This window comes from Pelodiscus sinensis, chromosome 1 (assembly GCF_049634645.1).
Source record: "Pelodiscus sinensis isolate JC-2024 chromosome 1, ASM4963464v1, whole genome shotgun sequence".
Taxonomy (NCBI): domain Eukaryota; kingdom Metazoa; phylum Chordata; order Testudines; family Trionychidae; genus Pelodiscus; species Pelodiscus sinensis.
Window position 1 is genome coordinate 143,989,492 of NC_134711.1, and position 27,442 is coordinate 144,016,933.

Consider the following 27,442-nt stretch of genomic DNA (forward strand, 5'->3'; position numbering starts at 1 on the left):
TTATGTCCATTATCAATAATTTTAAGCTGTATATTTTCAGTCCTTAAATGGGCATTCTTATACAGCTCTTTGTTGACCACTTGTTCTGAACTTTGATGCAGTTTGGCTCTTTGGTTTGAAAAGGCTGCCTAGTCCTGGGTTAACTGGTTACCCATTCACATCCCTACTCAGACTAAAGAAGTGCCTCTATCAGATTAATTACTTAAAAAACGAAGTGCACCCTAATGCACAAGACTCTGGTAGGGCACTTCTCACAACTGGCACTCCACTTGAGACCCATGGTAGAGCTGATGTAGTGCAGAGAGCACTGGGGTGTCTCCGGTCTGCTTTTAGAAATTCATGATACGCTATACCCTGATATTCCATTTAAACAGTATTTTTAACTTTGTTAAAAACCTAACTTACCAGTCTCAGGAGCACAATGCTTGGTAAAGACACCCACAGTCGTTAAACAAAATATTCCACTGAAAATTACATAAAACTTGCCACACTCTACAAGAGCAGGAAGCAAATGTTGGATTTTTTACTGCCAGCTAAGTAATATAACCTGGACAGTTTGCCTCAATGTCCACTAGTAGGCTGTGTCACTGGTGAATTACATCTACAATGCTTGCTATAGTAGACAAGACTAAAGGCTCTTTATTCAGAGCAGCACTGGGCAAAGAACTATAATTAAACTCTCTGTATTCACACCCATAGCATGTCAGCTTCCTAGCAACAAAATAACATATTTTGCCAACACTGACTCATATGGTTCTTAAAAATCTATGATATGTCACTACGTGTCAGTTTTAACTATGGGAATCTGGATTCTTTTAGTTGCTAACTCCCCCAAATACTGTATGCTTACTGAAATGATCTTTCAGGTGGTAAATACCATGTCCTGAAATCTTCTAGCTAACTTCTGAGTTTTTCACCATGTCAGTCTACTATTATCTCTTATAAAACAATTTCAGTGAGTCAGCTATCAGTCATTACTCTGGAAGAGCCCCAGAGACAGCACAAAGGTATTCAACACAACATTATCTAGCTCCTGAAGTGCAAGCTATCTGAAGAAAGCTTCTAGCTTCCTACTGCACAAAAGTGATAAACAAATTGATCTAACATGCTCTGACTCAATCAATTCTGAATTGAATGTCTCCTGTAGGATGTTAAATATCGGTTAATTGAATAGTCCAGCAACCTCATGAAATTTTATTGGGTTAATCAACTATTCTATAGTCCCCCGGGGCGGGGCCAGCAGCCACTATATCAGAGGCAGCAGCACGAGGAGCCAGGCAGGAGTTACTCTGTGAGGGGAACCAATTTAAAAACAAGCTCCCCTCACAGACTGGCTGCCTGTGGCCTTGTGCTTCTGCTTCTGAAAAAGAGGCAGCAGCACAGGGTGGCAGCAATCCCTGTCTAAGGGGGGTGGAGGGTCTGAGCTCCTGGACCCAGCGCAAGCCAGAACTGAGCCGGGCTGCCTGCCTGCCCAGCTCCTAATGCACTTTAAATGCAGACCCGAAGCAGGGGTAGGTCCTGGACCCGTCAAGCCAGAAGTGAGCCAGGCTCACTAAAACATGTACTGGCAGGGAGAGGGGGAGAGGGAAATATGTGTAGTCTATAGCATTAACCTATAAGCTTTTTCTTATTGGTTAATCGACTACACTATTACATCCCTAGTCTCCAGAACTGAATTATGAATGCTCTCCAACGCATTAACATTCTTCCAGAGAACAGCCACCAAAATCATTAAAGGATTACAAAATCTCTGTCCTAGATAATTTTACTTTCTGAGATCCTCTCCTCCAATATGCTAGACAAACTCTGTGGCCCACCTGAAAAAAAATAAAATACATAAAATTTTTTAAAAAATCTGCACATCCAGTAGATTCTTCCCTGGGCCCAGCCTTGCTCTCTGACATTTTGGCAGCCCCTTAAAAATCTGCTTGTGGCTCAAGAACCACTGTTCTCCAAAATAATTCCTAGAAATTCTGCTGTGGCCTGTATTAAGTAGGTCAAATCAGATCATTTTAGTGGACTCTTCTGGCCCTAAAATCCATGAATCATATCACTATATAAGTTTAAAGATATCCAGGACCTATTAAGCTCTTTTATAGTTCCTTCCCTTGGGCTAACGGAAACCATGCAACATGCTACTGTAGACCTTTATTTAGTTCTATTTTAAATGGCATAGTCCTACTCATTAGTACCTTGCAGCAATGTCATCATCTTCAGCATGACTGCCCCAGTAGGTGTTTGGAAACCCATTTATCCTCATGTAATGCTCTGGAGTCAAAGCAGAGACACCTCCAAAAAAGGACCAATATGGCAAACTGAAGCAGAGAAGAACAAATTATTAAAACTCACTTTACAAATTCACATGCATCCTCGTCTCAGCTTATTGGACTCATTGCACAAGAAGCTGGAGGATAGAAAGGATAACATTTAGAAAATGTTACTCACTCGTAAGTGGAACAGTAAGACTCCAGTGCAGAATACCAGACTTGCAAATTCAATTTCGACTCCTTCTAACCAGCAAAATTCAGAGACTGTTTTGCAACTGACAGGAATTTTTTCCTCCAGTGTGCGGTAGAGATGTAAATACCCAGTAAAAATGTTAACCAGTTAAATTATATAATGTTAATTGTTTAACCATGGAGGGCTGCTGCCCTGGCTCTGCTGGCCCACTGCAGCCAGGGTCCTGCCAGCCGGGCCACCATCGACGAGGGGGGCAGCTCCCGCTGGCTTAGCCCTCCAGTTAACTGATTACCAGGTAAGTATTCCTGTAAGATTTATGTTTTACCAGTTAACTGGTGAACCGTTTAACCTTTTATATCCCTAGTGGGAGGAAAATACTGTACTCTGCTCATAGAAGGATAGAAAATAATTACTGATCAGTCACAGGATGATGAGTTTCAGTTTGCTTTGAGTAGCTGCTGAAAGCAAAACGGGGTCTCATAAAGGACTGTATTTGCCCTGATGTGTCACAAAATGATCCATGATAATTATATAGCTGCGGAGGAGGGAAGCCATAGCTGTTGAAAGTAATGTAGGTTACAAATTTGTCAACATCTCAAAGACAGCTCTGCACTGAGATCCTAACTCAGCAGCAGTACCATGTCACATTTGTGCTCTGTGCTGCTTAATGCTCTCCAGCCTGCATCTCTGAGAAGATAAAAAACACATTTCCGTTTCAGTATGGGTGCATGGTGGAGAGTGGCAGGAATCATTTGATGAGGAAGAAGGGACGTCTGTCATAGAAGCAACAGCTATCTAGTTGGGAAAAAACATTGAGGTAACAGCCTTCAGTGTCCAGTCCTAGGCTATACTGCATGTTCCATGAAAAGGAACTACTTATTAGATCATCAAAAATGTTCATCCCAAATGCAGATCCTTACCTGTACTGGAATTTGTCTATGGCACTGGCAATATGTTTGGGGTAGTAGTCATCACAAACGTAGAGGTTATAATCATTTTCAGGAATGAGGTCCACGTCATGCAGAAGCAGACAGTCCCAGTCCTCATCCTTCATGGCTTCCCGGACACCAATATTAAGGAGCTTTGCTCGGTTAAAAGCAGCATTCCCAGCCTGGAAAAGAAAATGTGCAGAGAAATCATCGAGTTTTGGAATAGCTTCAAGAATCTAAATACAGCATGCACTGAAGTCCACAGCAAAACTCCTATGGGATTTCAATTTGAGTGAGACTGGAACCAAATGATGCTGGGAAAAAAATTCAGAAGTGCCTACATTCCAATCATAAGTCCTTTAGATGTTTTTGAAAATTCTATATACTAGCTTCACAACTCTGAGTTTTGAGAAGTTGAAGTCTTTTCTCATGGGGATAAAGAAAGAGAATTTTAGTCTCTAACAGACTAAATGTAAATCTTCAACTATACTTCCCTGCACCTGCAGATTATTACCTTCATTCTCTTTAGAAAGAAGACAGAAATCAGAAAACATATCCTAGTTACATCTAATTGAAAAAGATTCCCCTTCCTAATTAATCATCAGTTTTCACCACTAATTGGCTTACTCCCTCTGGAGATCCTTCACACCACCAGAACTCATCAGTAATACCAACTGTTTTGCCTGCATAAGTTTGACCCAGAGCTGGATCAAATAAGAATTTGCATCTCACTCTAGGGAGACAAATATACCTGATTTCACTCTGACACCTCCTTTTGACTGACTCAGAAGCAGCTCTGATTAAAGGAATCCTCTTTGGCAGGGGGGGGGGGGGGGGAAGAGTTACCTTGTGAAGTAACTGGTGTTCTTCGAGATGGGTGTCCCTGTGGGTGCTCCACTGTAGGTGTTTTGGCACTCCTGCGCTTAAAATTGGAACATTTTAGCAGCATTTGCCCCGGATGCCAGCATGCACACGCAGCACCATTCGTGACGCAGCATGCACCATCAACCATCCCTCAGTTCCTTCTCTACTGCAGAGAGATATTTCAACTCCAAAGCAGAGGAGCACCCACAGGAACATCCATCTCAAAGAACACCAGTTACTGCACAAGGTGAGTAACCTCTCTTTTTCTTTGAGGAGCATCCCTGTGGGTGCTCCACTGTAGGTGACTGGAGCAGTACCCTGAGTGTCTGTAAGGAGGGGCTTCAGACCTAACTGGTGAATGGCAGAGAGGACTACCACCCCAAACTTAACACATTGTGCAGTGTAAGTCTCTATTATGCAATATTTTGTAAAGGTATGTGTAGAGGCCCACGTTGCAGCTCGACAAATGTCTGTAATGGGCACATTATAGACGAAGGCTGGGGAAGTGCCCATGGCCCTGGTGGAGTGTGCCCACAATTGAGTCGGCAGTGAGACCTTATTGATGTCATTGCATGTTCAAATACAATTTGTTATCCATTTTGAAAGCATCTGTTTCAAAATCACCTGCCCTTTGGAGCAATCTGCTATGGAAATGAACAGTCTGGAAGAGTGTCTGAACGGCTTTGTTCTAAGTAAAAAGCAACCTTGAATTGAACATGCAAGGAGTGGAGTCAAGCTGCATTAGTATCAGGATGAGGCTTTTGGTGGAAAACAGGTAAGCATATGGGTTCATTGAGATGGAACTGTCAAATTATCTTTAGAAGAAATTTCAGATGTGTTCTTAGCACCACTCTGTCTTTGTAAAAAGTTATAAATGGCTGACCCTTCTGGCTATCATGATGGTCATTAAGAATGCAACTTTCATGGAAGTGTGTGACAACAAGCATGTTGCCATCAGTTCAAACAGAGAGCAGGTTAAGGTGTTAAGGACAAGGTTGAGATCTCAGTATGGCACTATTGCCTTTATGAGGGGAAAATATTGTTCATGCCCGTTAAGAATTTTTAGTGGTTGGGTGTGAAAAAAAAGTGTAATTGTCTACATTATCATGCTCACTAGAGATAGCCGCCAAGTGGACCTTTACTGATGAACTCGAAAGATTCTGTTTCTTTAAGGAAAGAAGATACTCAAAGACCATCATCAGCTTTGTTGAACTAGGTTGAAGTGCTCTGTCAGTGGCCCAGTTAAAAAAAAAAACAAAAAAAGATGCCACTTCTGCAAATAAGTCTCTCATATTTTCTTTTCAACAGTTCGTGATAAGAGTACGAACTTCTTCTGAACAGATGATGTCCCATGTATTCACCCTTAAAGGAGCCAGTCCTTGAGATGGAGCTTGTGGACATCAGGATGAAGAACACGATCCTGTTCCTGAGACAGTATGTCCAGCCACTATGGAAGAGGAATCAGAGAAGCAGCTGACAGTTGAGACAGGTAAGGGAACCAGGTCTGCCTGAGCCACGCAGGTGTTATCAGAATGACCTTGGCCCTGTCTTGTTTTATTCTTTGTATAACTTTGTTCAGGAGGGGAAGACATAAAACAGATTGTGAGAAACTGATCAGCATGGCATCTCCCATGGAATTCTTGCAGTCCCGCTCTGGAGCAATGCCTGAGGCACTTTGAGTAGTGGAATGTGGAGAAAAAAATCTATTTTGCAAAGCCCCACTTCTGGAAGACGGTATGTAGGCCTTGGAGATGTATCTCGCACTCATATTTCTGATGAAATAGTCAGCTTAATTGGTCTGTGGTGACATTTTGCTTGCTTGGGAGAGATGTGGCTGATATTGTGAATTGATGGTAAATGCACCAGTCCCACAGTGCTGTGGCCTCTTGGCAGAGATGGTATGACCTGGCCCAAGTTACTGATTCATGTAAAGCCTCCAAGCAGAATTGTCAGAGTATTCTCACTGATTTGCCCTGAATTAGGGGAAGAAAGTACTCGCATGCCCTTCTTACTGCACAGAGTTCTAGGATATTGATGTGCAGGCCTGATTCTGGAGGTGTTCATCTTCCCCAGGTGCTGTAGCCGTTGGTGTGTGCACCTCAGCCCTCTAGAGAACTGTCTGTAGTTATGTGTATGGATGGTGGAATTTGTTAAAAAGAAATTCCACAGCAGGGATTGTGTCCTGCAACCACCATCTGAGGGATTCCTTGACTTTGTAGGACTCAGAAGTTTGTGCAAGGGGTGTTTGTGCAGCCGAAAGCATGTGTGAAGCTACACCTGCAGGCACCATGTGTGCAGCCTGACATGAGGGACTATGTAGGTCATCACAGACATATGACTGAGTAGTTGTAGGCATCATCTGGCCGACAGCGTAGGGCTGTCCATAAGTGTCTTTGCTAGTGTAGCCAATGAGTGGAACCTCTGTTGGTGGTAGCACCTGTGCTCATACGCAATCCAATGTTGTGCCTATGAACTCTAGCTCCTGAGATGGAGTAAAGTGCAACTTTTGCGCGTTTATCTGTGGGTCCAGAATGCTGAATAGCTGAATTGATTCTGTGGTGCAGTCCGTGGCCTTTCGTCCCGTAGTAATCACTATCAGGCAACTTCTAAGAAAGGGAAGGTAACCATTCCTGATTTCCTGAGATAGACTACTGCCATAGTGAGGATCTTGGAGAAAATCTTGGGTGTTGAAGATAGGCCGAAGGGCAGGAGTCTATACTGATAGTGTTGCTCCTTTAGTGCAAACCTGAGGATATTTCTGTGTGAAGGGTGAATTGCGATGTGAAAGTATGCATCCTGCAGGTCGGGGGACAACATCCAGTTTCCTTTTTAGAGAGCCGGAATTATCTTTGCTAGGGTTACCATGGTGAATCGTTGCCTTTTTACGTACTTGTTCAGCCCATGTAAGTCCAGGATGGGTCTCCAACCTCCTGTTTTTGGGGGTGAGAAAGTATTTATTTAGAGTAGAACTTCTTCCCCTTCTGATGTACTAGTATGAGCTCTATTGCCCCCATCTGAAGAAGTTTGTGAATCTCTTGTTGGAGCAGTCTCATGAGAAGGATCCCTGAAGAGGGACAGAGAAGGGGATTGGTTTGGTGGAAAGGTAAGGAAAGGAATCATGAGGCCTTTTGCTATTGTTTCCAAGGCCCACATATCTGTTGTAATCCTAGCCCATGCATGTTAGAATGGTTGAAGGCTGAACTGGTATTGATTGGTTGGTGGAAACAATGTTGAGCCCTTGACCTGATGTTCAAAACACCTGCCCGACACTTGAGGACTGATACGTGGTGGGCTGTTCTTGAGGTTGCCTATGCTTCTGTTGTTTCTACGGTCTTCTGAGGTTGTAGCTCTTCTGGTAGGAGGAGGAGGATGATGCCTTGCCTCACAGCATGTAAAGGCAGTTCAGTTTCTTTTTGGGTTGAGGAACATACATGCCCAAAGTTCTTAAGTGTGGCTTGCGAGTCCTTGAGTGAATGCAGAGAAGCATCTGTTGTGGTAGAAAAAAAAAGCTGCTGTCCTTCGAAGGGTAGGTCCTCAACCACGTTATGCACCTCCCTAGAGAATCCAGAGAAGTACAGCCAGGAGGCCTGAGGCATGACCACCGATGTCTCCAGTGACCTTGAGGCGGTGTCCACTGCATCCAGTGATGCCTGCAGAGTGGTTTTTGCTGTGAGGACCCCTTCATCTATGGATGTGAAAAACCCTTGTGGTCCTCTGGGAGGTTTTCAGTAAACATCTTCATTTTTTCAAAATGGTAGTATGTGTATTTTGCTAGCAATGCTGAACAATTTGCTATCCTGATCTGGAGGGATGCTGAGGAGTATGATTTCCTACCCAAAATGTCCAGTCTCTTCCAGTCCTTATCATAATGAGTGGATTTATATTGGGTCTGATTGCCCTTGGTATGGGCTGCATCCACCACCAGAGAGTTTGGTGCCAGGTGGGAGAACAAAAATTCAGCTCCTTTGGCAAAAACACAGTACTCCCTGTCTGCCTTTTTGAGGTTGGGGAAATTGAGGCTGGTGTTTGCCACAAAGTCTTTGCAGGGTCTAGTATGGCATCATTGACTGGTAAAGCTATTGCTGATGATGCTGACGCCTGCAAAATATCAGTTAATTTATGTTGTACCTCGGAACTTCAACTAAGGAAATGTCGAGGGAGTTGTCCACCCTCTCATACAAGTCCTGAAAGGACTTGAAGTCATTGCCTGCCATTGGTGGAGGGTGCATTATGGATTAATCTGGAGAGAAACAGGAGATGTGTGATGGAGGTAAGGTGTCTTCCTCCTGTGTGTCCTCCAGATCCTCCAACTCCCCATGTGTAGTGCCAGACATGGTGGATGCAGGTAGTTTAGAAACTACTTATTGAGATCTTGCTACTGCTGTCACCTGTGCTGGTGCCTGAGCTCTCATGGGGCCCCATGGATCGCATCTTTGCCAAGATTGAGGGAATGGAATAGGAGGGAACCATGGAAAAGGTTGCCACATCTGTGGTTGGGTCTGCTGCTGCTGTTGCTGCAACTGAGAGGATGGCTTAGGAGAGGAATGTCGTGGGGAGAAAGATTTCTTCATCATCCTCACTGTCACTAGAAAATGGTGGGAATGAGCTTGATGGTGCAGCCAGTCTGTTAGGGCCCTGCAATGTCGGCATGACTTCTGTATGGAATGATGGTGTGCCCAGTACTGATGAGACTACCAGCTCTTAATGAGTGAACAGCAGCTTTGATGGAGGAAAGACCGGTGCCGGCAATGCGGAGGACTGGATTCATTGTGGTACCGAGTCACCCCACGCCTTCGACATGGTCAGTACCAGGCAAACTTCAGTTCACGGTGTCAGAGACAGTTTAGTCAACATTTGTACTGGTGGTTCTGGTCGGACATTAGCTGCGGTCTGATGCGACAACTTGCATACTAAACTGCTCAAGATAGTTAAGACCAAACCAGAATGTGAAGAGCTTCAAAAAGATCTCACCAAATGAAGTGATTTAGCAACAAAATGGCAAATCAAATTTAATGTTGATAAATGTAAAGTAATGAACATTGGAAAAAATAATCCCAATTATACATACAATATGATGGGGACTAATTTAGCTAAAACTACTCGAGAGAGAGATCTTGGAGTCAGTGGATAGTTCTCTGAAAACATCCACTCAGTGTGCAGCAACAATCAAAAAAGCAAACAGAATGTTAGGAATCATTAAAAAAAGGAATAGAAAATAAGAAAGAATATTTTATTTTCGCTATATATAACCATGGTACACCCACATCTTGAATACTGTATACAGATGTGGTTGCCTCATCTGAAAAAAAGATATATTGGCAATGGAAAAGGTTCAAAAAAAGGGCAACACAAATGACTGGGGGTTTGGAACAAGTTCCATATGAAGAGAGATTAAAAAGACTGGGACTTTTCAGCTTAGAAAAGAGGAAACTAAGGGGTGATATGATAGAGGTCTATGAAATCATGACTGGTGTAGAAAGAGTGAATAAGGAAAAGTTATTTACTTGCTCCCATAACGTAAGAACTAGGGGTCATCAAATGAAATTAATAGGTAGCAAGTTTAAAACAAACAAAAGGAAGTTTTTCTTCACACAATGCACAGGCAACCAGTGGAACTCCTTGCTACAGGATGTTTAGAAGACTAGGACTTTAACAGGGTTAAAAAAGAACTAGATAAATTCATGGAGGTTAGGTACAGCAATGACTATTAGCCAGGATGGGTAGAAATTGTATCCTTAGCCTCTGTTTGTCTGGAAATGGATGACAGGAGAGGGATCATGTGATGATTACCTGTTGTGTTTACTCCCTCTAGGGCATCTAGCATTGGCCACTGTCAGCAGACAGGATACTGGACTAGATGGACCTTTGGTCTGACCCAGTATTATCATTCTTATATACCGATGTTGATGGTACCGACAGTGCAGGGGTTGTCTTCTTCACCTTCAGGTGTTGAAATCACAGGGCATACATTTTTAGAGGGCACTGCCCTTGGGGTCTGTTCATACTGGACAGCCTCAGTGCCTGCAGATCCACATAACCCTGTGCCTTTGAGGAGAACTTCTGCTGAGGGGACAGCCTTTTTGATGGTCTGTCCGCAGAGGGTGAGGCATTTTTCCTTGGCTGGAGGATCCCTTGGTGCCGATGAGTTCTGGTCAGAGGCTGCTGTTGGTAAGGTATGGGGTGGAGAGGCTTGAAACACTGGTTGCAAAGGCTGGTCTCTCAGTTGCGATAGCTCTTAGGAAAATGATCCTGACCAGGCAACAAATGCATCGGGCATGCCCATCAGAGACAGGAATGGGCATTCTGCATGTCAGAAACTGCTTAAATCCTGGGGAGCCTGGCATCACTACTTTAATCCCAAGTACACTACAAACAAGGGAAAAAAATCCTTTTAAAAAGGAAAAACACCCACCAACAATTAAAGGGGGGAAACCGAAACAACTGTCAGAATACAATACTAATTACTAACTACTAATTACTAACTAACACTATCTAAGATTTAAAGACAAAGCACTGCTGGGTTCCAACCAAGCTGAGAGTTGTTGAGAAGGAACGGAGGCACAGGTGACAGTGCACACGTGTTGGCACATTCACTGTGTTGCGAGTAGCGACATGTGCATGTGCGCTGGCACCCGGGGAGAATACTGCTGCTAAAAAGTTCCAACTAAAAGTGCAGGAGAGCCGAGACACGTAGGGTGGAGAACCCACAGGAACACTCCTCGAAGATCATCAGCACCCTTAAATTTAATCTTAATCCCTCTCAAAAAACAAAGGTGGTAAAATATCCAGTGTTAAGATATGATGTACTCTTTAGAGACACAAAGCTAGAGTAGCTGAATTATGTCATTCTACATTCATAAACTCCATATTTGTCACAGAGGTCTTGTTTGTCCATTTTTCATTCACAGCCAAACTACTCCTTAACTGGGAATCTCAGCAGCAGTGAGACGCACACGATTTTGATTTACCTGGTGAATCAAGTAGATGGTATAGTGAAGCTGTTGACGCTGGAGGAAGGGATGAAGATAATAGAGAAGGTGTCGCAGGTGCTTTTCCTGGTTCTTGTGTGGTACAATGATGGCTGATTTGTAGCGAGCCAGACAGTGAGGAGGACTGTAGTGACCTCCAAACCGAACAAAGGGATTTTTTTGTATTATCATTCTTTCACTGGGGAATATATTGAAGGTAATGGTTAATGGACCAACTGTAAGAATGAAGGAAAGGAGAAAAAACAGTTAAAATGTGGTGACTATGAAGTTGAGTCAAATCACTTCAATTTCAACAGAATAAAACTCATACATCTATTGCTGGAAACACAATCTGAACCCAGCAGAGAGCAGTAAAGAACAGTATAGTGGGGGCATGTGTTTTCCTATGAGTTGGAATCCACAATGGAGGCCTTTCAGTGGACTCCTCCCCAGTACGGTTCTTCTGATATTTGCTGTTCTCCACTCACACTAGAAGATCCAGACCCCCACAAAACACTGTCAGGGGACCACCGTGTTCTCTGAATAAAAGGCAAGATAATCACCATTATGGACAGTTGTGGAAGAGCAGTTGGAGAAACAATCACATCTGCCTCTTTTACTATCTTTTCCCATTTATATATCAATACCACATTTCAAGCAAGAGCTCAAAGACAAAGTGGTTCAAGGACTGTGGTGACTATATAGAAACTATTTTGGAGAAAACATAACACAAAAGAAAACAAGAGCATTTCTCCTTACTGCAACCCATGTTACCCAAAATTAAATTCCCCTTCTGATCTAAGGGTAATCTGATATTATTTAACAGAGTTCATAGCCAACTCTCAGAACATTTCCAGACCCTTGCTACCCTACAGTTTATTTCAGTGATTTTGTTTTCCCTCCCATGTTACTTCTCACCCCCTCCCCTTTTCTATTAATGAAACCCAAAGCGTTTCTAAATATTTAAAAATCAGTGAACCAGATGTCTGATGCAGAAATCTGATTTTTGCCTCTGCTATCAAGAGTTTCCATAACCAATTGCCGCCATGTTTATCTGCAACAAACAGAATGGCTGTTTCTCAGGGAACTAGGCTATGGTGGAACATCTCTAGACCATATCTACCATGTCTATTTGCTTACTATGACTGTATTAGCTGTTTCTATGGAACTCTCAGTTTCTGTCTTTAAAAAACAAAACCACTTTATTCCATTACTGCTTTTACTCTGAACATTTTATTTTAAATATAAAATCAGTATAACAGAAGTTATATGAGAAAACAGTGACTTTAACTAAGTACTAACAACTGCCCCAGTGTTATTATTTCGAACTTGCTTAAGAGATGCTAACAAAATGTACTTGTATTCAGATTCAGTTGCATTCATGGGTATCACTACAAAGTGTCTGAGTTTATTTTAAAAGAGATGGTATTATTTCTTTCAGGATAATCAAGTCCCTGCATTTTGCAGGACCAAATTCAGTAGTATCAATCCATAAAATCAAATCCTGCATTCTAAAAATTGATCTTAATTTATTCTACTGCCATGCAATATTTTAAATTTTTGTTCTCCCACTCCCATCCCCATGGCTCATACATGAATACCACAGTTATTTTAGAAAATAAATTGTCATGCTGTCCTGGCCATATGGTTCCTCAGCTCCTATGAAGTTGTCCAAGGAATCCAGCTCAGAACTTGTTTCTTTACCTGCCACACATGGGGAGAAAACAAAGGAAGCTGTTAAGCTCCATCTATGGCTCATGACCCTAGGGAATTCTGGCTCCCCCACACTCCCTGGCTGCAAGCTGGACTTCAGGTCTGGATCACTCTCTCCTGCCTCCATGGTGTAGCGTAGGCTCATAGTATCCAACCAGTTATGAAGTAGTAGCTACTATTGTGGCTACAGCAAACTAGCAACACGCAACAAGCCAAATAACCACATGTGGCTAGTGGCTAACAGCTAGCATGTTGGACGCCATGGGTGTCGGAGTAAACATTGAGTATAATCCAATTAACTCCCCCTTGTGGGGAAAGTAAAACCAGCTGCATACAGATCTCTGAAGAGCAGGAAGACAGAAAAAAAACCCTTCTGGAGTCCGGCTGGAGCAAGAGAGCAAATTTCAGGGCAGAAGTACTGAAACATGTCATATTCCAGAGTGCACAGGACCACAGTTAAAACAAAAAGATTAGTTCACACCATTCAAAAAGCAAAGTTACTCACATTGGTGCAGTAACTGTCTTTCTTCAAGATGGTGTTCCCGTGGGTGCTAGGCTTGCCCCGGCACCGCAGAACGGAGATTTTTCTGAAAGCAGTACCCAGCCAGACTGCACATGTGCTGCAGCGTCTCATGGCATTCGTGCACTTTTGCCTGAGTACGCGGTCCGGCCCCCGCCAGTTCCTCAAGGCCACCTCGGAATCTGTAAGACGTAAGTAGAGAATGGATTCCGAAGCGGGGATGAGGGCAGGTAGTGGAGCACCCTCAGGAACACCATCTCGAAGAACGATAGTTACTGCACTGAGTTGAGTAACTTCGCTTTCTTCTTTGAGGATGTCCCCGTGGGTGCTCCACTGTAGGTGACTGAGCAGCAGTAGTCACCAAACCAGAAGGAGGGAAAGACAGAGTCCCTATTTATCTGCTGTAGGGAGCACTGCTGATGCCACTGCAGAATCCGAGTGCCTCTTCTGGAATATGGCATAATGTTTCATGAAAGTGTCATGTGAGGACCACGTGGCTGCTCTGCATATATCTTTCAAGGGAACACCCTTGAGAAAGGCCATCGAAGTTGCCATAGCTCTTGTAGAATGGGCCTGAGGTTGAACCGGGAGCGGAATGCACTTAGAAGTAAAGGCCTTTGTTATACAGGTGGTTATCAGCTTGGAAATTCGTTTGGAGGATATGGGTTGTCCTTCTGATCTCTCAGCTATGGACACAATTAAACGATCAATCTGTCTGAAAGGTCTGGTGCAGTCTATGTAAAAAGCCAGGGCCCTTCGAATGTTTTGAGTGTGTGGAGAGCCACTTCTCATGGGAAGGCATGAGGTTTCAGGTGAAAAACTGGGAGAACAATTGGTTCATTTACATGAAAACTAGATGCTATCTTAGGGATGAATTTCGGATGGAGTCTCAGTACTACACTGTCCTTATTGAATATATTATATGGAGTTGTTGCCATAATAGCTGATAGCTCACCAACTCTGCATGCTGACGTAACGGCGAGTAGAAAAACCATTTTCATAGTTAATGATTGTAAGGGTATGGTAGCGAGTGGTTCAAATGGTGGAGTCATTATGGCTTCGAAGACGATGTCCAAAGTCCACACCAGAGGAGTGGCATTGCATGGTGGGCTTATGTTTGTAAGGCCCTTGAGAAATCGTTTTGTGAGTGGATGGGCAAAGAGGGAGGTACCGTCAATCGGTTGTCTGAATGCGGAAATTGCCGCCAAATGGACTCAGAGATGCTAATAACAATCCTGTCTGTTTCAGGTGTAGTAAGTATCAAGAATAATGGGCAGAGAGTTCGACTCAGGAGTTCTTGTTTCGTGATGCACCAAGAGACGACTCTGCGCCATTTGGAAAGGTAAGTAGTCCTACTTGTTTGTCGTCTGGCTATGGATGAGGATGTGTTTGACCTGTGTGGAACATAAGGATTCAGAGGGGTTCAGCCAGTTAGGAACCATGCTGTAAGTTTCAGGGTGTGATTCGGGGGTGTCGTAGAGAGCCCTGGCTCTGCGTGAGAAGGTCCGGGAGGGCTGGAAGCTGAAATGGTCTGCATGATGACATGCGATGGAGAAAGGGGAAACAGTGCTGTCATGCCCAGGCTGGGGCTATCAATATGATCCTGGCTCAATCTGACCTCATCTACAGAACTTTGGGGATGAGAGCTATAGGAGGAAAGGCATATAGGAGAGGTCCGTTCCAGATGATAAGGAATGCATTTCCTAGGGAGCCCGGACCTAGACCCACCCTGGAACAGTACTTGTGGCACTCTGTTGCGATGAGTCGTGAAAAGGTCTAATAGGGGAATTCCCCATAATTGAAAGGATGTGGAGAATACCGTCATGTAGTTCCCACTCGTGCTCCATGGCGAAATGTCTGCTGAAAAAGTTTGTGGTGACATTCATAGTTCTAGGTAAGTAGGATGTTATTCTGTGGCAAATGCACCAATTCCAAAATCGGATTGATTACGCACAGAGGGAGCAGGATCGAGCTCCGCTCTTGCGGTTCACGTAATAGATAGCCGTGACATTGTCGGTGAGAATTCTCACTGTCGTATCTTGAATACGTTTGCAAGCGTTGAAAATCCCTCGTAGCTCCAGAAGGTTTATATGGAGTTGAGTCTCTGGTGCCGACCATCTGCCTTGTACTGAGATTGTAACCATGTGTGCTCCCCAACCTAGAAGGGAGGCATCGGTTGTGATGTGGTGCTGGGGTTGCTGTTGATGAAACGGTACCCCAGAAAGAAGGTTCTTGCAACTCGTCCACCAGAGGCGTGATTAAAGGACAGATTGTGGAGGAGTTACTGCCTGTGAAGATCAGGTCTGATGCAATTGTACACTAGTGTCAGCCAATACTGAAGAGCACGGAAGTGTAGCCTGGCATAATGTACCACGTAAGTGGTGGCAGCCATGTGACCCATGAGTCTCAGGCAAGTGATGACCTGGACAGTGGGGCTGCCTTGGATGATCTGAATGAGGTCTTGGATAGCCTCAAATCTCTGCAGAGGTAAGTATGCCCTGGCTGTCATTGAATCCAACCAAGCGCCTATGAATTACAGCTCGAGTCGGATGCAAAATTGACTTTTGTTCGTTGACGAGGAGTCCAAGGGTGTGAAAGGACTGTCTGGTGATGTGGATCATATCGAGTATTTCGGCAGCAGTGCGGCCCTCGAGTTAACAATCGTCCAGGTATGGGAATATAATCACTTCCCGTCTATGGAGATCGGCCGCAACTACTGCCAGGATTTTTGAGACTACTCTGGGGGCAGACGAGAGGCCGAATGGCAGGACTTTGTACTGGTAATGGTCCATGCCGACAACAAATTGTAGGAATCTTCTGTATGCCGGATGGATTGAACCATGAAAATAGGCATGCTGGAGATTGAGGGCCGCAAACCAGTCATCGCAATCTAACGTGGGAATTATAGCAGCTAGTGTGATCATCCTAAATCGTTGCTTTCGTAGGAATTTATTCAAGCAGTAGAGGTCTAGTATCGGTCACCATGCTCCTGACTTTGAGTGAGGAAATAGCGAGACTAAAACCCCTTGCCCTTGAATTCGCTCGGGACTAGATCTATTGCCCCTAGTGAGAGCAGATGGTTGACCACGATGCTTAGCAGGGCCTCGTGAGATGGGTACCTGAAAAAGAACAGGGTCGGAGAGGTGGTGGGAGGAATGGCGATGAAGGGGATGGTGTAATCTGATTGAACGATTTCCATCACCCATTTGTCCGTAGTGATTTTGGCCCATTGATGGTAAAATGGCTTCAGACATTGGTGGGTGTGGTGATCGTTGCTGCTGTAGAGAACTATTTGCGTACCCCCAACCAGGGCATCAAACCTTCTGTTTGTTGTTTGATGGGGTCTGCATACGGTTACCTATTTTTCAACGTTGCTGAGATCTTTGATGAGAGCACCGTTGGTCAAAATTTCTTTGTTGTTGCTGCTGCCACTGCTGTCTAACATATGGGTAGTCATATCTTCGCTGGTATGGAGTGTATCCTTGCCTTCTAAATGGAGGGGTATACATGCCCAGTGTTCTAAGAGTTGTGCGGGAGTCTTTTGAGGAGTGCAATACGCTATTGGTCTTCTCAGCAAACAGCTTTTCTCTGTCAAATGGCAAATCCTCAACCTTATTTTATAGTTCTTTGGGGACTCCCGCTGCCTGAAGGTAAGATGCCCTTCTACTACCACTGTGGTGGTCATGCGAATGGGCCGCTGTATCTGGAGGGCTGTTCTAGCTGACATATAAGCCCTCCTGAACCACAGATTTTAATATGGGCCTTTTAGAGTCTGGGAAGTGGTCTATCAATGGGGTCAGCTTTGAGAAAGTGTCAAAGATATGGTTGTACAGATGTGCTGTATAATTGGCAATTCTGAGCATTAGTGTTGCCAATGTGTATACTTTTCTACCCAGCAAGTCTAATCTTTTCGTATCTCTGTCTGATGCTGCTTGTTTATATTGTGGAGTCTTGAACCCTCTGGTGGGCCGCGTCCATAACTAAGGAGTTGGGCTGGGGATGGGTGAAGAGGAATTCCATTCCCTTTGGGGGGGAGGGGGATGAAGTATTTTCTATCGGCTTTCTTGTTAGTCGGTGGTGCCAATGCTGGCGTGTACCAAATTTCCTCAGCAACCCCTTCATTCAAGGAAATAACCAGTCTTGATCTATGCCGTGGTTGAAGATTTTTGAAAAGATGATGTTGCTTGTCTTTCACTTCTTTCAATGGTATTTCCTGGCTGACCGAGACATGTTTAAAAAGCTCCTGAAACTGTCGGAGGTCATCTGGTGGAGAGACATCCCCAGGGATAACAGCTTCATCTGGGGAAGAAGAGTCAACAGAAGACAGCTCTGGTGGCTGCTCCTCAAGATGGGTGTATTCCAGTTCCAAGGGAAGTTGAGGTGGGGGTGTAGTTTGCCCTGTTGGAGTGGGGGGAGCCGGAGTTGGTGAGCGCTTGGAGGATGCACAGTCACAGCAAGATTGCCCGTGAGACCTGGATCTGTAGTGATATGAATATCTTCTGAGAGAGTCATGATGGTAAAGGTCATCACGGTGGTAGAGTCTGTCCAATGGCGACCGTCTTTCAGAATAAGCAGGTAGGGTATGCTGCCAATGATAGATGTGTGGAGAGTGCGGAAGGTGAGAGCGGATGTAAGAAGCTCTGGAGGAAGCAGGAGAGATGGAGCAATGACGATGGTGATGTCTCCCGTGGTCAGGGTATGATGCGAGAAAAGGAGACGGTAATCGTTGGAGAGTATGAAGACCTGTGACGGCTACCGCGGTAATATGGAGAATGCAGTGTCAGTGGGAAAGGAGACGGTGCCAGCAAAAAATAGTGAATGGTAGCAGCTTTGGCGTGGGGGAGTTGCAAGTCACCAGGGCCTGATGAAATGCATTCTAGAATATTCAAGGAGCTCATAGAGGAGGTATCTGAGCCTTTAACTATCATCTTTGGAAAATCATGGAAGACAGGAGAGATTCCAGAAAATTGAGCAAATATAGTGCCTATCTATAAAAAGGGAAATAAAAACAATCCATGAAACTACAGACCAGTCAGTTTAACTTCTGTGCCAGGAAAGATAATGGAGCAAGTAATTAAGGAAATCATCTACAAACACTTGGAAGATAATGAGGTGATAGGGAACAGCCAGCATGGATTTGTAAAGAACAAATCATGTCAAACCAATCTGACAGCATTCTTTGATAGGATAACAAGTCTTGTGGATAAGGGAGAAGAGGTGGATGTGGTATACCTAGACTTTAGTAAGGCATTTGATACAGTCTCGCATGATATTCTTGTCAATAAACTAGGCAAATACAACTTAGATGGGGCTACTATAAGGTGGGTGCATAACTGGCTGGATAACCATTCCTAGAGAGTAGTTATTAATGGTTCACAATCCTGCTGGAAAGGAGTAACAAGTGGGGTTCCACAGGGGTCTGTTTTGGGACTGGTTCTGTTCAATATCTTCATCAATTATTTAGCTATCAGCATAGAGAGTACTCTTATTAAGTTTGCAGATGATACCAAGCTTGGAGGGGTTGCAACTGCTTTGGAGGATAGGGTCATAATTCAAAATGATCTGGACAAATTGAAGAAATGGTCTGAGGTAAACAGGATGAAGTTTAATAAGGACAAATGCAAAGTGCTCCACTTAGGAAGGAACTATCAGTTTCATACATACAGAATGGGAATCGACTGTCTAGGAAGGAGTATGGCAGAGAGGGATCTAGGGGTTATAGTGGACCACAAGCTAAATATGAGTCAACAGTGTGACACTGTTGCAAAAAAAGCCAACATGATTTTAGGATGCATTAACAGGTGTGTTGTGAACAAGACACGAGAAGTCATTCTTCCACTCTATTCTGCGCTGATTAGGCCTCAGTTGGAGTATTGTGTCCAGTTCTGGGCACCACATTTCAAGACAGATGTGGAGAAACAGGAGAAGGTTCAGAGAAGAGCAACAAGAATGATTAAAGGTCTAGAGAACATGACCTTTGAAGGAAGATTGAAAGAATTGGGCTTGTTTAGTTTGGAAAGGTATGTTTGCACAGCAAAGTTATTTCAAAATAACAGCCATTATTTCGAAATAACATTACCAGCATCTACACAGCCAAACCGCTATTTCGAAATTAAATCGAAATAACGGAGGGCTTATTTCAAAATTGGTAAACCTCATTCCATGAGGAATAGCACCAATTTTGAAATTGCTATTTCAAAATAAGAACTGTGTAGACGCTTATTTCAAAATAAGGGGCCTCCATCCCTTCCCAGGGTGCCCTGGTGGCCACTCTGGGCACAACCAAGAAAACTCCTCTCCCTCCCCACCTCCCCGGAGCCCTTAAAGGCATAGACTCTGGCCACAGTGCCTGTGCCAGTTCCAAGCCTGCCAGCCCAGAGCCAGCAGTCACTGCACCTGACCCAGTAGCCCCAGCATGAGCCAGGCAGCCAGTGCCAGCCAGACTTCCACCTCTCCCCAGGACCAGTCTGCCAGCTCCCAGGAGCCTGCCAGGGGCTGAAAAAGGCAGGCGCCTGCCTGGTCCAGTGCGGAGATCAGGGACCTAATTCAGGTTTGGGGGGATGCCTCCAACGTCCATGATCTCTGCAATAAATAGAGGAACACAACTGTCTACAGGCAGCCAGAGGGGGGTATAGGCAGGAGCCAGTGCTGTAGGGAGCTGGCTTAAAGCCAGTTCCCCCCAGCACCAGCTTCCCGGTGCTATCTCCCCGCCACAAACACACTTGATGCGGGGGGAAAAGGGAGGCTGCCACAAAGCAGCCTCTCTCTGTGCCAGCAAAGATGGGTCTGAGCTCCCTGTAGACAGAGGCTGCTCTGCATCCCACGGAGCAGCCTCTGCCTGCAACAAGCCTGGGCCCATCACGGACAGAGGCTGTTCCGTAGCTGTAGCCCCTGTTCGTGGGGGTGGGGGTCTGAGCTTCCCACAAACAAAGGCTGCTCCATGGCAAGGGCTGCCATGGAACAGCCTATGTCTGTGGAGGGCTCGGAGATAGCAGCGCAGGGCGGCAGGCACCTGGTATGCGCGAGGAGCTGGTTTTTAAAATCGGCTCCCCTCACGGACCAGCTCCGACTTGCCACCTCACGCTGCTGCCTCTGATACACAGGCAGCAGCAGCATGGGGTGGCAGGGGACTCCCTAGGAGTGGAGCTGGCAGTACACTGGCTGCTGGCCCCACCCCCTAGGACTATCAAATAGTCGTATAACTGCTCAATTACACGATATGTAGTATCCCTACTCCTAATTACTCCAGGAGACCATATGTCCTTGATTCCCTGGTGCTACTCCATGCCTGCCTGAGATTCTGGGGCTGCACTAACCTCTTCCTGGTGGAAAGGTCGGGAGTGGGCCTCTGGCCTGCCCTTGGGCTTCTCTTCTCCCTGCCTCCTCCAGGCTTCACCCCTTGTCCAGGTCTGGCTTCTTTCTGGCCTGGCTATCAATAAGAGTTACTCAGGTAGCCCTGGACCCTACACCTGTCCTGGATAGCAGGCCAGTGTTGCCTGGGAGCAGCTTTTAAACCATACATTTGCCCCATGGGGCACACTGCCAAGGGCAGGTGAAGAGTACAGGCTCTCTAGGTGGCTCTTAATACTGCCAGGCTCTGACTTTGCCTGGAGGCAGAGAAACAGAGGAAGGCAGGTCTTCTGCACCTATCCTACTTTTGCCTTTTGAAAAGGTGGTCACTCTAGCATGCTGGCATACCACCAGTTATGTCACTGTAGTGGTATAATTATTCTGGTACAGTTCTGTCAATACAAAAAGTAGCAGCAGACAGTTTACTTTTGCTTAGACCAGGGCTACTCAACACTCGGCCCATTTGTTTGCAGCCCGCGGTGCGGTTTGGGTTGACGCGGTGTCAACACACAGCCCGCGGGTGGGAGCCAAAACAAAAAAATCGTCAATAGAATGGTCTTCTGTTGAATGCATTTTAGTAGTTAAATTCCTGGATTGTCATTGCTTGTTAAAAATGCTGTCATATGGGTGGAAATCAGGTACATATTGCTTTTTATTAATATCAGCAGAACTGACTTAAATGGGGCCTGTGTGTTGTGCAGTCTTGCCTTAATCTTTGTATTTATGCGTGTCAGTGTGAATGAAGCTATTTACATGTACGTGCAGCCACACTTAAGTTGCGGCCCTTGGCATGTGCTGTGAGTATTATTGTGGCCCCCGGGGCTTCCAAAGTTGAATAGCCCTGGCTTAGACAATCTTCAAGTTAGAGTTTGGAGGTGATATTATTTGTTCCATATAAAAATGAAGAACTCAGAACATTTACCACACACATAAATTGAAAAAGGGCTATACTTCCTAAAAAGCCAAATCTGGAGCCCAGGGGTATGGGAGTCTTCCCATTAATGTTAGAGGGATTTGGATCAGGCCCAAAATGACCTATTACCAGTCTCCAATTTGGAACTTCAAGAATTACATTTGAAGTCTCATTTAATGGTGGTTATGAAATAAGCATTGGAAGAACAGGTATTCTATTCCAAGTCATGTTTTTAATTGCAATGACACTCAAGGGGTTTGTATTTGCATATCTATTTTAGTTCCTCTTAAGTAGAGGAATAAATGCCTTTTACAGTAGCATACATTTAAAATAATTTATTTGGATGAGGTCTGAGCACAATACAGCAGAGCCTATCTGAAGAAAAGAAGGTCTTTTTGTGCACAAAATAGTGTTACTGGTTAAAAAGTTACTAAACTAAAGCAGAATCTTATTTCACAACATGCTGGTGTTCCAACACCACAGAAAGTTGCTTTTTGCAATGTAACATTGTTTCAGATGCACAGTTCTAATTTCCTCTAGAGGTTTCCATAAATGCTAATTAATCTATACTATTTAATCTACTTAAACTTCATCTTTAGTTAACTTTTGTCAGCTCCATATAAAACATGGATTCTCAAACTTCACTGCACCACAACCTCCTTCTGATAACAAAAATTACTACATGGCCCCACAAAGGGGGACTGAAACCAGAGCCCCACCACTTTGGGGAGGGGGTGTCTAAACTACAGGATTTTTTAGGGAAAAAAGTGGCCTTTTTTCAAAAAAACTTCCCCTGCGTCTATACTGCTTCCACGTTCTTTCAAAAATAAATCGAAAGAACGCAGCGGTTTTTTTCAACCGCGGAAAACCTCATTTTATGAGGAATAGCACTTTTTTCAAAAGTGCTCTTTTGAAAAAAGGCGCTATGTAATGCAAACTGTGCTTTTTCGAAAGAGCATCCAGACTGCCTGGGTGCTCTCTTTCAAAAAAAAAAGCAGCTAGATTTTTCGAAGCTACTGGTTGTAGTCTAGACGCTGTTTTTCGAAAGGGGCTTTTTCGAAAGTATCTTTCGAAAAAGCCTCTTTCGAAAGAGGCTTGTAGTCTAGACATAGCCTGGGTGGGGAAGCAAAGGCTCAAGCCCCACCACTCCAGGCAGAGGGACCAAAAGCATAAGCCTGAAAGCTTCTGACCCAGGCAGGGGATCTGTAATCTTATCCCTGCTACCTACTGCTAAAGCCACTCGGCTTTGGCCCCAGGTGGTGGGACTTGGGCTTCAGCTTTGGCCCCAGGCCCTAGCCAGTTGAACCCTTGCTCTGGTGACCAGGTCATGACCCACAGTTTGAGAACCACTAATATAAACACTCTCTTGTGGCTGAAAGGCAAGCTGTAGACTGCTCACCATTTGTTTGTTTGGAGGTTAAAGGTCAAGTAAAGCAGTGGTCACTAACCAGTAGATCAGGATCTACTGGTAGATCTTGGAGCCTCTAACAGGGGATCCTGGCTGGTTTGGCTAAGAGGCTATCAAGTACCAGCACTTCAACCACCTCCCCACGCACTGCCCTGCTGCTCCTGCCCAGAGCCGCCCCTGGGAGCCTCCTGCTTCTTGTACAGAGTTGAGGGGACAGAGGCAGGGGAGTGTTGATGTCATTCTGTCCCCCTCTCCTGTACCCCATCTTCACATAGTGAGGAGGCCGGGGCCTTGGTGAAGGGGTGAAGCAGGGGCAGGGCCTTGGAGAAGGGGCAGGGCAAGGATATTTGGGTCTGAGGTAGATCCTGGACTGAGAAATTCAAAAAATTAATCTTGTGCTTAAAAAGGTTGGAGACCACTGAAATAAAGCCTTCTATTTAAATAAAGTTTTTTAAGAGAGGAGGATTCTTGTTAGAGTTTGCTGAAAGGCAACATAAGCATTCATTCATTCGTCCATGACTTTTGTCATAGCAAATGAAAGTTCTTTATATCTATCCATACCCTCTTGTTCTAGAGCTGACCAGAGCTTACCAGTTCACTTAAGTCTACACCTCAAGAAACAATAATTAGCATCTGTGTCAAGAGGCTCACAGACAATGAGACATGCAAGCAAGACAACATGTGTTTGAGACCACACATTGCCACCACACTGCCTGTGTTTATTTCATTTCATCTCAGTGACAGAGGGAGAAACAAAGGATGATTACACATTATTATAAAGCTTGTAGAACTAATCTAAATGCCCACTCAGATTAGTAAATTCATGTTTTCTAACTCATCCATGCAACTGTTCCAACAAAACATCTGTGCTGTGTTCACACATTCACTTTTTTAAATAACACAATTGCGTGTGAAGCAAGGTTGTGTATCCCCTTACCAAGCTGACTGATTGCATTTCCATCATTACAACTCAGAATATCTGGGCAGGTATTATATAATGCCGCAGCAGTGGCTATTGTACGTGAAAGAGACACACACAATATAGTATTTACAACACAGGGGCAACAGACTTTGAGGTGCCTTGCCACACAGAGTTGGGAGGAGGAAACACTGGCTAAACTAGTTACACAGGCAGTAGGGAAATGTAAAAAAATTCCAGATTGAAATGTGATGTAGCTGAATCAGTATTATCAACAGTGAAAACTCTAATGTAGACTAAGCAGTTTCTTTTTTAAAGCCACTGTATCATGTAGCTCTTAAAGCACAGCTTGACTGTCAAGTTACCTGCATCCAACAGGCAGAGCTCTGGGAAAGGCTAGATGACATTGTTAAATATAGCAATGTCCAACATACACTACAGCTTAATACTGCAGCAGCTACCTCACTGCTGGAAAACTGGTACAGAATTTCCTTACATACATAATAGCCCAATCCAAACAGCAAAATAACAGTGTTGCACACTGGCAAATAAGAATATAGGCCAGCCAAGTCCTCTAGGGGTGTGTCTAGACTACAAGGTTTTTTCGGGAAAAAAAATTGCCTTTTTTTCAAAAAAAAATCCCCTAAATCTACAGTGCTGCCGCATTCTTTTGAAACTAAATCGAAAGAATGCGGTAGTTTTTTCGACCATGAAAACCTCGTTTTACGAGGAATAACGCTTTTTATCGAAAATGCTCTTTCGAAAAAAGGCGCTATGTAATGCAAACTGTGCTTTTTCGAAAGAGAGCATCCAGACTGCCTGGGTGCTCGCTTTCGAAAAAGCGGCTTGCTTTTTCAAAAGTACTGGTTGTACTCTAGATGCTCTTTTTCGAAAGAGGCTTGCAGTCTAGATGTAGCCTAGGAGTGTAAATCGTCAGCTGCCATGGTTACTGAGTATTAACTATGTTATATGTTGACAAAAAACATTTAATATATGCAACATGGCTAGCACAAACTGGTTACACGCTCACTATGAAATATAGCATAAACAGGGCCTAAGCATACACTGAACAAAACCACCCACACTGTTGGACTATGTCATGTGTTATCAGTTAGTAAATTTCCAGTATCTAGTTTTTAGGTGAAAGAGAGAGATTAATCCAGACCCAAGAATGGAAATACTAGTAAAAGCTTAAGTCACTACAGTAAATTACATGTTTCACTTTTGTAAAGTGAAAAAGTATTATTACACTGATGTACTAGTTCAGACAGTAGCAGTTTATACATACCAAATATCGGTGATTGGGCTGTGCAGTATGGCATAGTTTCTTCATTAGGAGCTCTGGTGAACAAACTGAGGTTTGTATACACATCCTGTGTTTTTGAGTAATCCCAGGGTTGAGGTGCTTCTAAAAATCCCCGAAAGACACTGGATGCACCTCCTCGGTACAAAATCAGAATAAATATTGCTTGAAATACAGCTAGGAAGAGCAGAAAACAAGGATTTTCAACACGAGAAAGGGACATGGTTTTAGGCCATCCACTGGAGCTAATTTTGTTGAGAGTTTAATTCTGCAGAACAACCTCACATTTTTACTTTAGGGCTACATTTGCTTATGTAAGAATGCTTGTCCTCTTCAAAGAGCTCGTCAAAACAATTAATGTCTTTTGACCACGCTGCATGTTTTGAGCATGGTTTTGTTATATGTAGTCCTAACTGCTAAACTTCAGCGATCTTCAGTGCATTGCTCTTCATTCCTCGTGGACATTCAATCTGCACAGCTAATTAAAGAGAAAAGACAACTTGTTACAGTAATTTCAGCCAAAGGACGCTTGCCAGTTTTCCTGCTAATTACCCCTGACAGTGGTACACTAGGGAGGCTGGGTCTGTCTCTCAGTAACCCCTTTGTTGCCATTTCACACGTGCCCGCACAGCAGGGGAAGGTCCTCTTTTAGGGGCTGAGAGCTGCAGGAAGCCAGCCAGGACCCTGCGCGAGAGGAGTTCGAGCTGCTCCCCATCAGCTGCCCGTGTGGACACTCGGATTCCTTCAGAACGCTGCCGGCGTTCACTCCGGATCCAACTCCAGAACGAAGTGGGGCGCAGCCGCCGAAATCGGAGCGTCCACACGCGCAGCCCCTACGTGAGGAGACTGCCTCAGGTCAGAGGGGAGCGGGAACAGTGGGGGGAGGGGAAGGGATACGCTTCCCCAAACTAGGGGCGGGCACCGTCGGAGCGGCCTGCGAGGCCTTGGGGCAGCCCCCCCCAGCACCGATTTACGGGAGGGGCAGAGCGATCCCCCCTCCCGACAGCGGCAGGGACCGGTCTGCGAAGGGCCTTTTCCCTTCTCCCCTCGCCGCCCGAGCGAGCCCAGGCGTCCGGCGCGCGGGGGCGGGGACTCGCAGCGCCTCAGAAAGCCCCTCACCTGCCTGAGGCGACAGCAGGCGCTTCCGTTAAACCGCCAGTGCCGCCACTCGTGGCGCCCCGCCCCCTCCCTGAAAAGCCGCCCTCGCCCCTCCTCCTCCTCGCACCTTTCATTTGCATAACATGGGCCCAATTTACGCCGCCTCAAACGCGATGCGGGACCACAAGGCCCAGCATGCAACGCAGCTCTTCGGGGACTACAGCTCCCAGCATGCAACACGAGCGCGGAGGGGAGTGGGGGGGGGGGTTAAATGCCTAGCATACGCCGAAGTTGCTCTCCTGTGCAGCGTTGCATGCTGGGATGGGAGCTCTGGCCTGTGAGGTGTTCTCCCTCTTCCTCTCTCCAGCTGGGAAGAAGGCCAGAGTAACACTTGGCTACAGGTGTGGGCTGGCTGTGTCTTTCAGGCCCCATCCATCCCCTCCTAAGCCTATCACACTGGGGCAACCCCATCCCAGGCTGAAAGGCACCCAGTACCACTTGTACAGGATTGCCACCTACTATGATGAGACTCCCATTTCCACCCCCCAAGAGGGCTGTGGTGGGGAATGGACCCAAGGTTGGATGCTCTAACCCTGCGCTGAGCAGATGGCGTATATCGCTGAGCTGTCATGAGAATACCAATCCTGAGCATTTGAAAGAGTCAGGCCCCCAAAAATTGTGAGCCTGGTTGAACCCGGGTGCTGGAACAATTTTCATACTATGGGTGTTGATGATGGATACAATGGAAATAATGTATTTAGTGTTTGTTATTAATACTTTAAGCCAACAGGGTGTGTGATAGCACTCCCTCCTGCCAGCACTCTTTGGCAGAACTAGAGATGTAAATAGTTAACTGGTTAATCAGTAAGCCTCACTATTAATGAGTGAAGCTTACTGGTTCCAGTTAACTAGTAGGGGCTGGAGCAGCTCTCTGCCTGCCCTGGACAGGGGACTGCTCCAGTCCCGTGGGACTCACTGCAGGCAGGGGCTGCTCCAG

At 45.1% G+C, this 27,442-nt stretch overlaps 1 protein-coding gene and 1 long non-coding RNA gene across 2 annotated transcripts in view; one reads left to right on the top strand and one right to left on the bottom strand.

Moving 5' to 3' along the window:
• Nucleotides 1-25,570, bottom strand: part of LOC102461193 (beta-1,4-galactosyltransferase 3-like) — a 30,495-nt gene extending 4,925 nt beyond the window's left edge. Inside the window, exons 1-4 of the mRNA XM_075905742.1 lie at nucleotides 25,333-25,570; nucleotides 11,222-11,457; nucleotides 3,381-3,571; nucleotides 2,193-2,315 (exon numbers count right to left, since the gene is read on the bottom strand). Of these exons, the coding sequence (XP_075761857.1) occupies nucleotides 2,193-2,315; nucleotides 3,381-3,571; nucleotides 11,222-11,457; nucleotides 25,333-25,570 (788 nt within the window). The remainder of the gene's footprint in view (nucleotides 1-2,192; nucleotides 2,316-3,380; nucleotides 3,572-11,221; nucleotides 11,458-25,332) is intronic.
• Nucleotides 25,571-25,824: 254 nt separating this feature from the next.
• LOC142819350 (uncharacterized) overlaps nucleotides 25,825-27,442 on the top strand; it is a 64,405-nt gene continuing 62,787 nt past the window's right edge. Inside the window, exon 1 of the long non-coding RNA XR_012897222.1 lies at nucleotides 25,825-26,202. This is a non-coding gene — a long non-coding RNA (uncharacterized LOC142819350). The remainder of the gene's footprint in view (nucleotides 26,203-27,442) is intronic.